This window comes from Neolamprologus brichardi, chromosome 22 (assembly GCF_056152115.1).
Source record: "Neolamprologus brichardi isolate AB-2024 chromosome 22, ASM5615211v1, whole genome shotgun sequence".
Classification (NCBI taxonomy): Eukaryota; Metazoa; Chordata; class Actinopteri; order Cichliformes; family Cichlidae; genus Neolamprologus; species Neolamprologus brichardi.
This window is the reverse complement of record NC_142124.1, coordinates 25,142,932-25,160,269: the sequence shown is the minus strand read 5'-3', so window position 1 is coordinate 25,160,269 and position 17,338 is coordinate 25,142,932. Positions and strand designations below refer to the sequence as shown.

Here is a 17,338-nt window from a genome sequence, read left to right as displayed (position 1 = left end):
AAATTCACAAGACTCGGTGCCTCCCACTGGCTTCATCCTAGGGAGAAGCAGTTTGTCAGCTTGTGTTGTTGGTTCAGTTTCTTCTTTCTTTTGGGTAGTTTCCATCATATTCATACCAATTCTTTGTAGTGACTTACAAAACATTCTAGCCTCTAAGTTAGCGGGACGAAAGCATTGCCATGTCCAAACCTGTGAGATACAAAATGAAAATGCAGGACAATCAAAATGTGGAACACTGGCTGAATGTGTGGGATGTAGAAAGGGACACCTGGTCCGGTATGAATCCAGGACTGGGCTACAAACATTTTATAAATAGCAGCGAGTTTGCCCAATGCCTGCCTGCCTGTTCAAACCTCTGGACTTCACAACACACTCTGGAGCTGCTCAGCTCAGCTAGCTACAGTTCATTGCAAAATAACACAATCTGCTGATTGTGTTCACGAACATGCACATATTTCCCACAACCTTCGATTATATTCACTCCACCAATGGAATAATTCCTGTAAAAATCTAAAAATAAATAGTTACAGAAGCAGATTCAAATTAATGGTAGGAAATATTTGTATGAATAAAAAGGTCAAAACAGTACATGAATACATACTTGTAATAATCATTGTGTTACGGCTGCCACAACGATTATTTTGATAGTCGACTAGTCACCGATTATTTTTGCGATTAGTCGACTAATCAGATCATGCATCCACTGGACGTAAAACGTACAGCTGATTGCACCAGCATGCATCTGCTCTTATATAACTATCATTAGCTTTAAGTGTTTAAGGTATGTGCTAACTAAAAATAAAGACAAGATGATAGTTTATTAAATTTTAATGAAATTTGCAGATTGTTTCAGTGACGTTTAATAAATGCAGCCGTCTGCTCCTTGCTATCTAAAATATAACAGGTATATTCTCGAGCATCTCACACTTCTGATAATCAGTTGTCTGCTTGACGTTTATTCAGCTGTGTAAAAACTATAACTTTAATCTCAGCCAAACCGATTTACTCAGGAACAAATAAAACACTGAAAAAAGCCAAACAATAACATTTTTAAGTTATCTAAGTGACTTATATATCATGTTTAACCTGAGTAGCGAAAGACGGCGGTGGGTTTGAAAACGATTTGAGCCGGTGTTCTCACGGGCTCTAGTGAGCCTTGCCCCCGGCTAGCTATCGAGCTGGTGGGTAACAGACGTCTCCGAAAACCTCTGAGCTCTTTTGAAAATATGTGGTGTCTTGATAAACTGAGCAGATATTTGAGGTTTACACAGCTACATTCTTGCCTGAAAATATGTTAAATGTTTATTTTGTGACCCAGAAAGAATAATAAGAGTAATATTAAAACTAACTAGCTGCCGCCATTGTTGGAAACGGAGCAGGGCCACGCTAAGAATTCTGGGATAGGTTGGGCCACGAAGTGTACAGCCGACCCATCCTTCAAATCTGGGGAAATGAAGGGCGCATTTGTCGGAGTCTTCGAATTTGGACAGTCTTCATCGTGTCACTGTAATGTAATCGGCCTACAAATGTGGGCACAGGAGGATGCAGTTCCTGAATTTGGACACAGCTACAATACCAGACACTGCTTCTTCTTATTCGGGGCTTAACGGCAGCTGGCATCATTGTACATGCAGTGCTGCCATCTTCTGTTTCAGTCCGTTATTACACGCTTAAATCCTACTACTTATTCCTGCGTCTTTTGGGATCTTACAAAGCTTCAAACGACGCGTCAACTATTAAATTAGTTGTCGACAATTTTGATAGTCGACATAATCGTGACTAGTCGACTAATCGTGGCAGCCCTAATTTATGTACTGTATTCACTTGAAACTTAAACACAACCTAAAATCCAAAATAGACTTTTTTTATTTCATTTTTAAGATTTGTAGCTGTGGACAATCAACCTGTTTACCAGCATCCTTATATGTTTATTATGTTGCTCCATAAACACCAAGAAATAATATGAGAAAAACTCAGTTGTTAAAAACACTGAAAACTATTTCTATCTGTGGAGCTCCCAGAATACTTAATTTGTAAAAGAAATTACAGATTGTTAACTAATTTCTTAATGCATGTTTCAAAGTTTTAGCTCGAAGGTTTTGAGCCTCCACCCTTGCTGTTCCTAGACTATCAGAAAGTGCCGCCCCCTGAAGGATACTTCTTTTAGGCGGGCTGTCTCTTGTGAAGCTTCCTTGTCCTGAGTTTTACACATTTCATTCAGGTGATTTAAAAGTGATAGACTAGAATCTTGACTGTTGTAGTTTTAATTTAAAAAAAAAAACCTCAAATATTTCTGCATAGAAGCAGCCATACTGTCTGGCAGGAAGCTCAGATCTTTATGGTAATTTCAATTCTGTCCAGCTGACACTCTGTATATCATCTCTGAAGATATGGGAACATAAATATACTTCAACATGTTCATGAAGCAACAGCTTCTCAAACTGAGGACTTAACAGGAGCTGTGTCTGCAGCTCACAGCTGGATGAAGTCAGGCTGAACTTCCTGTCTTTGACAGTCTTTGACAGGCTGCTCTCCCCTGTGGACCTTCATGTGTGACTCCACTGAGCGTTTCTCCTGGTACCTCTTCCCACACTCCTGGCAGCTGTAGGGTTTTTCCCCTGTGTGCGTTAGCATGTGTCTCTTCAGGTCGATCTTCTGTACGAAGCCCTTATTGCAAAGCTGGCAGCTGTAGGGTTTCTCCTTCTTGTGGAACCTCTCGTGTGTCTCCAGTGAGATTTTCTGGCGAAACCTCTTCCCACAGAGGCTACAGATAAATGGCTTCTCACCCGTGTGGATCCTCATGTGAGAGTCCAGGTTTCCGATCTGCCTGAAGTTCTTCCCGCACACCCTACAGGTGTATGGCTTCTCCCCAGTGTGGATCCTCTTGTGAACATCCAGGTGTTGGCTCATGGTGAACTTCTTGCCGCAGACCTCACAGGAGTATATTCGTGGTTTCCCTCCCATGTGGCTCTTGATGTGCCTCTTTAGGACTGTGTTTTCTATGAAAGTCTTCCCACAGAACTCGCAGATAAACGGCCGATCACCAGCATGCAGCTTCATGTGCCTCTCCAGCGATCCCTTTCTGGGGAAGTCCTTCCCGCAGTCTTTGCACCTGAATGGTTTCTGGCCTGTGTGTGTCCTCATGTGGATCTCCATGTCTCTGAAGCTTATGCCACAAACGTCGCAGATCCGGCTTGTTTCTCTGTGACTCTGGATGTGCAGCTGCAAACTCTCAGAGGACTCTGCACGCTCTCCACAGATGCCACAGAGACAATCAGGGTGGTTTAGATGCGTCTCTGCATGCCTCACAAAGTTTCCTTTGTTGTGAAATGCATTGCTGCAGACCTTGCAGCAGTGAGAAGGGGTCAGGCTGGGTTTTCTGTGCCGGCTACTGATGGTCGTTTGCTCATCTGATCCATGGCACCGGATATGTCGCCTCAGCTCAGCACTCTTTACAAATTCTTTTCCGCAAAAGCTGCAGCTGAGCGATGTCTGTCTGTCGTGAGCTTTCATGTGTCGTTCAAGCGAGCTGCCTTGACTGAACTCTTTGTGGCAGATGTTGCAGGTGAATGGCTTCTCTGCCGTGTGGATTCTCATGTGGGTTACCATGTTGCCCTTCTGATTGAAGCCTTTCCCGCAGACAACGCAGCTAAAAGGTTTCTCTCCAGTGTGCATCCTCATGTGCATCTCCTGAGCTCGGATTGAGGGAAACTTCTTGCCGCAGACATCGCATGTCTTGGTGCTGTCACGGTGCATCTGGAGATGCAGCATTAGGCCATCACTGGACTCAAAACGCTCACCACACAGACCACACAGACAGTCGGCCTCTTTCAAGTGCTTCTCCACGTGCTTCATCAGAAAGCCTTTCCTGTCAAAGGACTTCCCACACACTCTGCAAAGGTGAGACACCAACTGCTTGTCGTTCTCACATTGTTCTTCGTCTCCCGTTGGATCATCTGGAGAGGCCAGCTGGCGATCCAGTTCAGAGATGGTCTGTGGTCTGGAGGATGTGCCAGGCAGAGTCTCCTTCAGTTGGTTGTCTATCGAGTTGCTTGGCTTCAGATGTTTCTTGTCAGAGAGACTCGTGACGCCAACTGACAAACACAACTCTGGAGAGAAAATACATGACATGTGATTATTTAAATCATGTGACTCTATCACTTTTAGTAATAGATTTTTTTTTTTTTAAAGGTTGATGTGTTACCTAAACACTAGCCCCACCCATACTTTCCCTCTGATGCCCTTTCTGCTTGGTCCACACCAGAAGCCTGATTTGTTTTGCACACACTTTTGCTTCTTCTGTTTCCTGTCATTGCTGTAGTTTAAAATTAATCATTTTCTTGCTGTCGTGGGATTAAATTTACTGAACTACTGATACCTGAACTTTGTATATTACATTAACATTTATATCAGAGTTTGCTTCAGTAATGTTGAGGCGCGGGATTTGGGGAGACCAGTTACTGATAGTGTTCCAGTACATGTTTTTCCATCCAAGTATGTTTTTACTGCATTGGTGGTGTTTTTGAGATCATTGTCATGCTGAAAATAAAACTGCAGTAATGCTTAAACTTCCATCTGTTAATAAATTCAGTTGCTTTTTTACCAAAGGAACAATAGTGCAGGAACCACAAGTAAAGCCACACATTAATTTGATAATTTCTATCCAGCAGACAAAGCTTTTAACACCACTCACATTTAATTATTAGTTATTATTAATCTGTGGCTCTCTTCCAGTGGGTCTTTGTCCTGTCTTCCTCACCTTACCCCCCACCAGTCGTAGCAGATGGCTATGACTGGTGGGGCCTGATCCTGCCACAGGTTTCTTCCTGTTAAAAGGGTGTTTTTCCTTTTCACTGTGGCCAAGTGCTTACTCATAGGGGGGGGTCATCTGATTGAGTCAAAGTCAGCTTTATTGTCAAACACCATATGTACAGTCATACACAGGAATTTTAAACTGAAATGCTCCCCTGGCCCTCATTGTACACTAAAACAATATAGAAATAAAAATAAAATAACAATCTTATATACAACACAATACAATACAATCTTTTATAAGCAACAGTGCCCAACACAATCCAAGTGTTCGTGGGCAAGAGTTTGTGTGCAAGTGGGGTGGAGGAATCAGTGAAAAGGTGGCGATGCTACATGGCAGGTTTGCCCTTGCTGTTCTTAGGCTCATCTCATCCCCGGCTCTGAAGGCCGCATTACATGTTTCCCCGTATAGGAATTTCCACGTGTTTCTCCAGTTTGGGCAGTCTTTTGGTCTGCATGATTCAAATCGCCCACCAGGATGAGAAAAGCATCTGGGTGGGCCTTCTGCTGCTCACTGACATGCTGATACATTTCATTCAGTGCCTCACTCCAATTATTGTTAATGGAGCAGGGAGGGATATAAACAGCAACTTTCAGCCAACTTTCAACAGTATGGCTGAAAGTTCTCTTAGTAGGTAGAATGGTCTGCAATTGATGATCATAGTAGCAGAGGTGAACAGTGTTTCCAAGACACAACAGGGTGGCAGCACCAGGCATCATTGATGTAAACACAGAGTTCCCCTCCATGAGCCTTACCCCCTACCCCATTCCAAAAGTGCTTGAATGGCGCTTTTGGGAATGTTAACATGTGGAAACATGTTAAGCCATGTTTCCACAAACACGAAGACCCAACACTCCCTCATTGACTTCAAAGTGGAACAAAGTAAGCGTGCCTGATCCAGCTTGCTGTCCAGGGGAGTGCACATTGGGACAGTTCAATGGTGGGAATAGCGGGTTTGTGTGGATTAGCCGCTAACCTACTCCGGATGCCTCCGCGCTTACCCCTCTTCTGTTTCCTCTCACACCGCCTGAGACATTTCCACTGTGGGCGAGATCTAGTAGCAAGGGTCGGTGATAAAAGCCTCCGAAGCAGTCCGCAGTGCTCTAGTGTAATTTGTAGCTCTTCTGTGTATCGTGAATTTGCTTCTGTTGATTTTGAGCATGCACTCACGACTGTACCTTACAACAATATAAAGCCACCTGAGGTGACTGCTGTTGTGATTCAGTTCTTTATAAATACAACTGAATTGAATTGAACTGAATTAAACTTTTTTTAAAGCCCTTACGAATAAGAACTATTAAGCTCTAGAAGTACAGAAAGGATCTCTTTGTCTCGGACCATCTCCAGCATCTTTTTCATCTTCATGCATCTGGTCTCCTTCTGTCATTGCACAGTTTCTCATGTCTGCTCCTTTATTCCAGCATCATCACATCAACACTGTTTCAGCTCGGTCTGTATTTTAATCCTAAATTTGAAACGAAGTCTCAAGCATTCTTGAGCCTCGTGTTAGTTTAGTACTTATTTATGTGAAACTAATAAACGTGATGTGCTTACTGGCTAAACTCCCACACTGACAGGTAATGTTTCCTGATAGCACTGTGTGCAAATACTTCATTAAATCCATGTAGTATTCGGAGTATTTAAATGCAGAAAGGAGATAAAGTTATCATTAAAAATCTGTTTATACATGCAGACCTGTCGTATATAAACAGAAGAATGAGCACTAAAAGATCTGGGGGAGGACCGTGAGCGCGCCAGTAAATGGGACTAATTGAGGCTGCAGTGTGGTGCTGAATGTGGACACTGACCTTTGCGCTCCCCACCGGGATCTTCCGCGCCTCTCTCGGCCGCTCTGCTCGCTTCGAACGCGTTGAGGATGAGCTCGATGGCCGCCGACAGCCGCTCCGCCAGCAGCTCCCGTAGCTCCGGCAGCTCGGCTCGGCTGCGTTCATGCAGCAGCCGGAAGATCTCCTGAGCGGCCGCCGCCATCCGCTGCTCGATGGTGGCCTTCAGCCTGCGGCTCTCGGACCGCTTTTTCGACATTTTGCAGCGAACAAAGAGCAGAATGTAAACAGGACGAGACACTTCCGGGATCGCCGGGCAAGCGTCACTGGAGGCGGACGCTCATTTCCTGCGTGAACCGGAAAGTGACTCTACAGCTGCTATTATGCTACCAGCTAAAATCCGACAGAAACGTCCGGCGGAGAAATAAGGTGTAAAATTATTCAGGTTTCAGTTTAAAGTGTCCAGCTTTCACTTTTCTTCCAGTGTCGTGTAAACGCTTCAAATGTCAATGCATCACGTGATACGAACTGTTCACGAAATTTGTCAAAAACACCTCAATTTAAAACGTCTTCACTAATTTACGGAGATCTACAGCTTCAATAATAAAGCTTTAGGTAAATTGTCAATTAACGTCTCCTGTTAATTTCTGCATGTACCAGAACCATTAACAAGCAGATACTGAGTTTAAATATAGAGGTTAGTGAAGACATCATCCAACCTGCATAGTGTTAACGTCTGTCGAACTGACCGTTACTCTTTAATAAAATAAAATAAATATTTAATAAAGATTATTAAAGAATCTTTAATAAAATTATTCTGACATTTCACAGGCACATTACGACCAGATTTCAAAAATCAGAAGAGTCTGGAGCTGGATTTATAATAATAAAAACTGCACTATCGTATTAGTATTAGTAGGAAGTATATGGGAACAGAAACCTCTGGACTCGTTTTTTATGGCTGGAGAGCTGACCATTATTTGCGAAGGACATTATGGGCTGGTGGAGTGGATATTATGCTACTGTCCTTAGCACTGCTTTTTCGGGTTTACCTCTGACATGAGACAGAAAGCAGGTGATCTGAGAGGTCCGGATTTCTTATAATGTTCCCAATGATGCTGCATGATGCTCACACTATATGAATGTTAAAACTGCACCTTCATTCAAAGCAGTGTTGTGTGGGGGGGGGGGGGGGGGGGGGGGGTATTTAATTTTTTTTAGGGCAGCTAATGAGACAGATTTCAGGTCTAAAAGCTTCAGATGGGAGTATAAACGTCATAGCTGTGCAGATGTCCCATCTGAAAAAGAAGAAGGATGTGCCAGACCAGTGGCTGGTCAGAGGATCCCCGGGACTTGATTCAATGCATTCAAAGTGCCTTTTAAATAGTCTGTGACCTGGAGAGTCAGGACCTTCACGACTAGGTACTACAAACTGATCGACATCCTGCAGTCCTACTTTTACATCAAGATCTTCATCAAAGACCACCATGTTTCCTCTGATGCCTCCATCCTGAGCTTCAAATGGGAAGCGAGGCACTTCCTGAATGAGAGCCAGGACAACGACAAGCTGATTTAAGTCCACTGCACCTATGGCGTGAACCACATTGGGTACCTGGTCTGTAGGTACCTAATTGACGTGGATGGACTGGATCCACCAGCAGAGCTGGAGCTCTTTAACTCCTCCTGCAGAGGTCATTGCTTCATTGCTCCACCAAGAGGAGCAAATAAGGCATGGATGACCCTAAAGAGTTTAAAAGCAGAGGGCTCCAACAGGTGTCTGCTCACCTTTCAGTTATTTATGATGATGAGTGAATGAACAGCATTCCAAGGGTCCTCCGAGGTTCTGCTGAAAATTTCCAGTCGCAAATCTTATCCAATTCTTTCTCTTTTCCCAGATATCACATCGGGGTCACAAAGATTTGTAGCACATTCTTTTTATCTAAGGTGAAAGAGGGTTTCACTCATTTATTGCCTCAAGCAACAAAATAATTCATGCTCTCGAGTTAGAAAACCACAGTCTGCAGTAGCTTGCTGTAACCAACTTTTGGAAGAGAGATGCCCCTAACTTAGAGGTACACATATTTATAAAAGAGATGTGCTTCTACCCGATTGGTCAAAAACCATTGAGAAGGGCCATTGTTTAGATTTTAGACTCCCTTATTGGCTCTCTTCTTCTCCTCCATCAAGTGCAGCTTCACCTAGGGATGGACACCCCCCCCCCCCCCCCCCACACACACACACACACACACAGTCCTGCCTTCCCTAACCTGTTACACAGTTTCATGACCCTAAGCCAGCATCTATCTGTGAGAGCTTGTTTCTTGACCTTGCTCTAGTTCACTCCTGCATTCCTGCACACAGCTTTTTTTTTCCTTTTTTTTGTCAAAAGTATAACCACGATTTTTTTTTTTTTTTTTATTAAAGTTGATTCATCCTGATCACTTTCAGCTTTGTCTTTTAATTTTTGGACTCTCTAGAGGAGCTTTAAAAGGAGGCTCTCATCTGAAACAAGAATTTTCTTCTTTGCTGCCCCTCTCAAAGGCTTGTGTTTATTATCCATTTGACATCTTTTGATCCAAGAGTAGGAGAAACTATGGTAAACTAAACTGTTCAGGGCAGACTGAAAATTTGGCTCACACACTGACCTCGTTATTGGGACTGTGCTCATGTTTGATATCAACATCCCTTATTTGCCCTCACCACCAGAGGTGGGTAATGGCAAATAAGGAGAACCAGAACTGGTCCACTTTAATACTTCTATCATCAAGCTCATGTGATGTGACCAAAAGCTCCAGAACAGCAGCAGTTTTTTGACTACTGAAAACAAACCCTTGCTGACTTTCTGACATCTACAGGAGAAACTAATGCACATTGATCAAAAGCAGCATGAATAAAATAGAGTTCAGCTTAACAAAATGAAAAACATCAAAAAATCCCTAACCCTTACTGGAGTTAAAGCCATCACAGCCATTTTTAATCTATCTGGTGAAAATAATGATATAGTATTCCTCCAACACTGTTTTTTCTAGTCACAGAATTTACGATTACCTTTGACAGCAAATGTTTTGTAACTGGTAGTCTGGGATTTTATTACTCTTCCTGTTAAAAGAAAAATCGTACTTTGAGAAAAGAGAAGGTGTGGAAACTATCAAAGTTCAAACCAGATCTGTCCCTTCCTTTATTACCTCCAAATGAAAGAGTTTAAATTTAAGCCAACAATATTTCTCTGTTTTTTTGTTTATTTTTTGACGTTGAAGCTGAACACTAAAGTCTGCACTTTTAACGAAGGGCTTCTTTACATACTTCAGGGCTTGTTAGAGACTTAGAGATTTTTATTGTCATTGTGCAGTTTCTTGCACAGCGAAATTGGGTAGCTGAACCACAAAGGTGCTAAAGTACGAAGAAGAGAAACCAATATACAACGAAGGTGGAAAATAAATAATTAAATAAATAGAATAAAATATAAAACAGTGTATATGTATGTATATGTGAGTGGAACCATATACATGGTGTATGTGTAGGAAACATTGAAATAGACTGGGACCAAAATAATTGCACATGAGCCAAAAATATTGCACAGAACATGGAAAGACTGAGATATTGCACATAGATGATCAACAGCAGTGTCAGGGTGGATGTGTTGGGGAAGTCTTAGTTTGCATTAAGAGTTCTGACAGCCCACGGGAAGAAGCTGTTCTTTAGTCTGTTGGTTTTGCACCTGATGGATCTGAGCCTTTTTCCAAAGGGCAGGATGTTGAAGGGGTGGTGGTTAGGATGGAGGTGGTCCTTTATAATTGCCCTGGCTCTGGAGAGACATCTTGAGCTGGCAATTAAGTCCAGGGAGCGCAGTGGACAGCCGATCACCTTCTCTGCAGTTCTGATGACCCTCTGTAGTCTCTTCTTGTCAGCTGTTGTGCAACCAGGGTACCACACAGGGATGGCGTGCACCAGCACACTCTCGATCGTGGCACGGTAGAAGGACACTAGTTCAGTCTGCAGCCTGTTGTATCTCAGAACCCTCAAGAAATGGAGGCGCTGCTGGGATTTCTTTACGAGGGCTGATGTGTTTGTGGACCAGGATGGGTCCTCGGATATGTGGGTGCCGAGGAACTTAAAGGAGGACACCCTCTCCACGTTGTTCAGGTGTTTGTTCTATATTTGCAGAAATATCAAAGAGACCACCTATAACAACATTTTGGAAGGAAAGCACCATGTCGGGCTTTAGGCCTAGATCTTTGCAGGCTCTGGTTCTAACCAGATTTAAAGGAATTTGTTAGAATATGATGATATGGATGTTTGGGTTTTCATACTGAACAAATCAAGAGTGTTTGTAGAAACATTTTGATTGTTCAATTCTGGTTGTTGAATTAGAGGAAAAGGAAGGGTTTTCAATTTTTTTCATAAGTACCAGCAGTCCATTTGGAATGAGCCCCAGTAATGTCATTCAGGTTCAATTTAGACACTTTTTGGTGGGTTTTTGTAATTTATCATTATCCTTTGCTGCTTGGATCATTTCATGTACACATTTGCCAAATAAGGCTTGTGTACGCCAAGACAATTAAATTCCTCCACAGGAAGAGGAAATATTTCTCCCTGCTGAGAATTGTCACAATAAAAGCATAGAACAGTCTTTAGTAATCTTGTTCAGACACACAGGAAACTGTAATTCAAACATTTTATTAAAACAGCTTAAAACCAGCAGCAGTTTCAGATCTGCTCCACCTATCGGATGGGTGTGGTTGTATGTGACATCACTTGGGGGTAGTCCTTTGGATTGCAGGACTCAGAGCTTTTAGAGTAGCTACAGGTCTCTGGAGTGCCTTAATGACCTGCAGACCCAGAGTCCTCATTGGATGCAGGGATGCAGTCCTAGCACGCCTGCTAGGACTGGGACCAGGACCAAGGTCTGCTGGGTCAGATACAGTGTGGGAGTCTCCTTTGTTCCGATGAAACAGGGACTCCCGTCGCCGTGTGCAGGGGCTCACAGCCAACACATTGCGGAAACCGTAGGGCGTGGTCACCTTCGGCACGTGACACAGCGACATAGCTGCACGCGTGGTCAGGTCCATGTCTACATCCGCAGATACTGCAGCAGCAGTGGCAGTGTGAGAGTGAATGACTGGTAGGGGTGTGTGGAATCTGGGAGAGGACGCAGGGCTAGGTGGGTTCTCAGGGGGGCTCTCACTATCACCATCATGATGAGAAAGTAGTCTGGTCCGCTCCGGGGACACCGGATAAGGCCGCGGAGTGCAGGGTAGGAGAAAGAAACTCGGGATCTTCTCCGGGGTTAGAACCAGAGTCTGCAAAGATCTAGGCTTAAAGGCCGACATGGTGCTTTCCTTCCAAAATGTTGTTATAGGTGGTCTCTTTGATATTTCTGCAAACATAGAACAAACACCTGAAAATGATTATGATTATCACATCTCCTTCCTGAGGCTGTGGGACAGGAAACTTTAGACTGGATGCATGCATACATTAAAGTTTCAGCTCTAATGTGCAGCCATCACCTTAGAAACAAATGGCAGCCCTGAGCATGCTTAGATAAAATCCTTCACAGCAATTCAGGTATTCCATTTTACCACTCTGGGGCATTTCCACTATTGGTGCCATTTTACAAAAAAATAAATAAATAAAAAATAAAATGACAGTCATTTCTGTAGTTTTATCATTCATCAGAATGAGTGCTTGTCAAATTACTAACATAAAAAATAATAATAAATTCTGGTCAAGCAGAGGACATTATGCTGTAGTAATTCTGTCCAGATTTTCCACGTGGGATGTGTGCCAAATATCATCTAAGCTTTTTGAATGTACACATTTGGAAAATATTTTCCCAAGAGCTAAACTGTATTTTAGGCAAGCGTCATCGTAAAAAGGAATGCTTTATTTTCAAGTACAATGTAATCTCTATTTTTGCATAATAGTGGTGACATCACATATTAAATGACTGGCTTTTAACATTTCATGGTTTGGGAAAATAACCCTTTAATAATTTTCTCCCTTCAATCTCATCCCATCATCCATTCACACCATTTGAGAAAATTCTAATCCTGTAAGAGGTTTAAAACTATTAAATAAAATCACTATCAATTTTAGAAAAATGCATACTCAGAACTGCAAACAATTTCTTGCAGAAATTTTTAAGTGTTCATTCACATGGACGGTCTTTCTGACCTTACATGTTTGGTGTACAAAATATTGATTTATGCATGCAGTGGAAAAAAGATTCACGCTTCATGTGATTCACATGAAGACCAGAAAATAATTTAACATGTTTATCAGCCATATGATCAATTTTATGATACAAAGCAGAAAAGTAGAGCCCAGCTTAACAGAGAGTTGAGAACTGCTTTCACAATACTGTTATTTTCACCTGTGGTTTGGGTTTGTTTAAGCTGCCAGGGCAAAGCAAAGCTGGCTGTGTTAAACTTTGTAGTCACAACCTTCTGATGATGTTACTGGGAAAAATCAGAACCATTTCATTTACAGCAGTTGCGTCCAACTCGAGTCCTTGAGAGCTACTGTTCTGCAGCTTTTAGATGCATCCCTACTCTAACACAGCTGAATCAAATGGTTGGATTACCTCCTCAGCATGTCATCAAGTTTGGCAAAGGCCTGGTGCCCTTCATTTGATTCAGGTGTGTCAGAACAAGGATGTGTCTAAAAGCTGCAGGACAGTAGTTCTCAAGGCCCGAGTTGGACACCCCGATCTACAGCAATTCTGAAGCTGCAGGGATGCTGGGAAAAAAAAAAAAAAAAAGTAGATGTCTTAGCAAGCATCTCCCAATCTTTGGAACCACTGAACTGGACCTGACTGGGTTCACTCACCAAGAACTAAGCACGAAAAGTTCATGAAAGCAATTAAACTTTGATTACAAATCATGTGCATTTCCTAGAGTGACTGAGAAGGTTTTAGAGGCACTGAAGGACTATAATTTAGTTAGCTTTGTGCGCCAAGTGTCTCAAACCGTTTGTGTGATAAGTTAAACCTGTGTGATAAGTTGAGCACACGCTCAACTTATCACACAGGAACTATTTAGAGGCTGTACTTCACAAAACGTGGGTGTGGAAGTCCTGCAGTCAAACATTTAAAAGCTTGTAAACACTAAAGAGGTTTGAAGACTCTATATACACATAAAGTAGCTGAAGTCAAAGTTCTCACTTAGCAGAAACAGTCACATCAGAAGATCTCTGTATTACTCTGCCTGTTGCTGCTCACCTCATGGACAATATAACATTCAGGTGGGGGCAGCATGTCCTCACATCCACACCTTCAGGCTTCCAGAACAACCTGAAAGTTTGTCTGCACACGCTCAACTTATCACACAGGGTTCACTCTCAGGTGTATTTGAGCAGCAGCCAATGACGCCACATACCTGTTAAAGGTGTAGTCCACCTTAATTACAGTGGAATCATCTGATTTACGTGGCTCTCAATTTATTTATTTTTCTACTTTGTTTTCTTTTGGATGTCTGATGCTTTTAAAAAGACATTTTATTTTGTATCTTTTCTTTCTCGCATTTTAGGAACCTGTTTTCTCCTTCACTGATCTAAGAATTTGATTTTAGGAACAACCTTTTTCACTTTTTTTGTATCAATGAATCTGTTAATATATCACAGACCGTTATAACCCTGTGACTTTTTGTTGGATTAAGGAACTTTTTCCAACATTGATCCCATGTTTATGTTTCATTAAATAAGTTTCTTTCTGATAACACAGGATTTATGTTGCATGGTAAACAACTGCTTAGATATCACAAACAGGGTGGGGCCATGCTGACTTAACCACACAACATTCATATTCTTCAGGTTTCCAGATGAAGACCACCTCCATATTCCTCCTGCTTCATTTCATGTTTTTAAAGACATCTGGACATTTTCACTGACTTTTTTATATACAGGGTATATCAAAGAGATTTACAATGTTCACAAGTGTTAAATGTGTCCCCTCCAGACACACGGTGTATGTCAATATGACAGTCAAACTCAGCCCATATGGTGAGCAGGTCTGCAGGTTTTTTGGCAAATAAGAAATCACTTTTTAGCGCAACACCAGGAACCATGTGAAACTCCATTATATGTTCTTTCAAGCTGTATGTGTTTTAATGGTTACCGGTGAACAGTTGCAGAATTCAAGTACTTTGAAATCTGATGATTCTTTCTGATACACCCTGTATTTTTTCTTTATTTCAGAGGTCACATAACTTAAAAACTTTGAACACTGGAGAATTCATGAAATGTAATGATCAGCTGACCACACCAGGCTTCATATTTAACCTACTCAGGGCAGTTTGTGATATGATGTTTAATCCTCATAATGTCCTCTCGATTTCCATGTACCTGTGGTCCTCAGGGGACAAAAATGTCCCCATTTCATTTGAGTGTTTTTTAAAGTATAAAGTATAAATTGTCAATCAATTCAGTGTTACACTTTAGTTTTACTTAAGACCAACACATTAACACAAAATTTACCCTACATTTTACATTTTAGGGCCGCCCGACCTTGTTTACATGAAATATACTCTGTTTTTGAGCGAAAACAAAATGAGACAATAAAATATTTAAATGTTTATATTATTATGACTATCTGAATAACCACAGAGTGCTGTATGTTGATTTTTAGTGAGAATGTTTTTTTTAATCGTTTACAAATTTTAAATGGCAGCACATAATCACACCTGTGGTCCTCAGGGGTCAAAAATGACCCCATCTGGTTTGATTGATACTTAATTAATATAAAGTGGATTTTTCCCCCACTTTTAATTAAAACTTAATTCAAACATTTTGACACTATTTCTTTATTCCATTTCAAATTTATGTCTGATAAAACCTCATTTATACGAAATGTTTCAGGTGTTTTCAGGTAACAAAATAAATAAAATCATCAGTTATTGTGATTATCGTTTCACAACCAGAGTTTGTTGCTTTAACAGATTATCACAGACGGGTTTATGTCGAAGTTAATTTGGGAAGCTGTTTTTAAACTACTTAAAGTTTTTTACTGGCAGCAAATAATCACATCTGTTGTCCTTTGGGCTCAAAAATGACCTCAACTGGTTTGACTATTTATAAAGCATCCATCCATCCTCATCCGCTTTATCCGAGGCTGGGTCGCAGGGGCAGCAGCCTAAGCAGAGAGACCCAGACCTCCCTCTCCCCAGCCACCTCCTCCAGCTTATTCGGGGAACACCAAGGCGTTCCCAGGCCAGCCGAGAGATATAATCTCTCCAGCGTGTCCTGGGTCTGCCCCGGGGCCTCCTCCCGGTGGGACATGCCTGGAACACCTCACCCAGGAGGCGCCCAGGGGGCATCCTTGTCAGATGCCCAAACCACCTCAGCTGGCTCCTTTCGATGTGGAGCAGCAGCGGCTCTACTCTGAGCCCCTCCCGGATGGCCGAACTTCTCACCCTATCTCTAAGGGAGAGGCCAGCCACCCTTCGGAGGAAGCTCATTTCTGCCGCTTGTATTCGCGATCTTGTCCTTTCGGTCACTACCCACAGCTCGTGGCCATAGGTGAGGGTAGGGACGTAGATCGACCGGTAAATTTAGAGCTTCGCTTTTACACTCAGCTCCCTCTTCACCACGATGGACCGGTGCAGCGTCTGCATTACTGCAGCTGCAGCCCCAATCCGTCTGTTGATCTCCGGCTCCCTTCTCCCATCACTCGTGAACAAGACCCCGAGATACTTGAACTCCTCCACTTGGGGGAGGAACTCATCCCTGACCTGGAGTGGGCACTCCACCCTTTCCGGCTGAGAACCATGGCCTCAGATTTGGAGGTGCTGATCCTCATTCCCGCTGCTTCACACTCGGCTGCGAACCGTTCCAGTGCGAGCTGGAGGCCCTCACCCGATGAAGCCAACAGAACCACATCATCCGCAAAAATCAGAGATGAGATTCTGAGGCCACCAAAGCGAAAGCCCTCACCACTTGGCTGCACCTAGAAATCCTGTCCATAAAAATTATGAACAGAACCGGTGACAAAGGGCAGCCCTGGCGGAGCCCATCACCCACCGGGAACGAGTCCGACTTATTTATATTTATAAAGCAGTAAGTATAAAAGTATAAAATATCATTCATCTCTGTGTTTCAAGGTCTTATTCAACTTTATTCTGACTCAATACATGACATTTTTCTATATTTTGGCATGGTAGGAACACCAGGGCATGGGTCTTAGTGAAGGCAAACTTTCATGAGAACAAAGGCGTGTCCATATTTGACACAAGTGCAGGAGGAAGTTCAGGTTTATTCCTCTGTACTGGTCCCATCATGGACAGCTTTCTTTTTCTGCAGTTGCAGGCCAAGGGCATATGAAGTAAACAAGTTGTTACTGGTGATTGTTTTCTTTTGGAAACCTTCTGCAATGTTAGGGACAACTCGCATGCCCTGACTGCAGGCCAGACGGTGTGCCATCGTACACTCCAAGTACAGCTGTACCTGGCATCACATACTGCCCATGTTTTTATCTCATTCAGTCTCTGTGTGCTCTAGTCTGGAGTTCTTACCTAGGTGTCCTTGGGCAAGTTACTGAACCCCAACTTGGTCTCTGATGCATCCATTGGCATTTGAAAATTAAAAAGCATAATACAAGCAGAATACATTGTATATAATGCTTTCAGTACTCGAGTAGAAAAGCCACTGAAGGAGTATGGGACCTGGCATATGTGCTTGGACTGTGATAGATTGTCTTTCTCTGTGATGCACGAGAGAGTCATGCATCGTCTGTCACTGGGAAGGATAG

The 17,338-nt window shown here is 42.6% G+C and overlaps 2 protein-coding genes across 2 annotated transcripts; both read right to left on the bottom strand.

Moving 5' to 3' along the window:
• Positions 1-1,843: 1,843 nt before the first annotated feature.
• LOC102794057 (uncharacterized) lies at positions 1,844-7,340 on the bottom strand. The gene is made up of 2 exons (XM_035909725.2): positions 6,622-7,340; positions 1,844-4,109 (listed from the first exon to the last, which is right to left on the bottom strand). The coding sequence occupies exons 1-2, from the start codon at positions 6,854-6,856 to the stop codon at positions 2,473-2,475; spliced, it is 1,872 nt and encodes a 623-aa protein (XP_035765618.2). The 5' UTR covers positions 6,857-7,340; the 3' UTR covers positions 1,844-2,472.
• Positions 7,341-11,348: 4,008 nt separating this feature from the next.
• Positions 11,349-11,927, bottom strand: LOC118454522 (C2 calcium-dependent domain-containing protein 4C-like). Its single transcript, XM_087834587.1, has one exon. It carries the CDS (start codon positions 11,925-11,927, stop codon positions 11,349-11,351), a length of 579 nt encoding a protein of 192 aa, XP_087690713.1.
• Between the last annotated feature and the right edge of the window lie 5,411 nt (positions 11,928-17,338).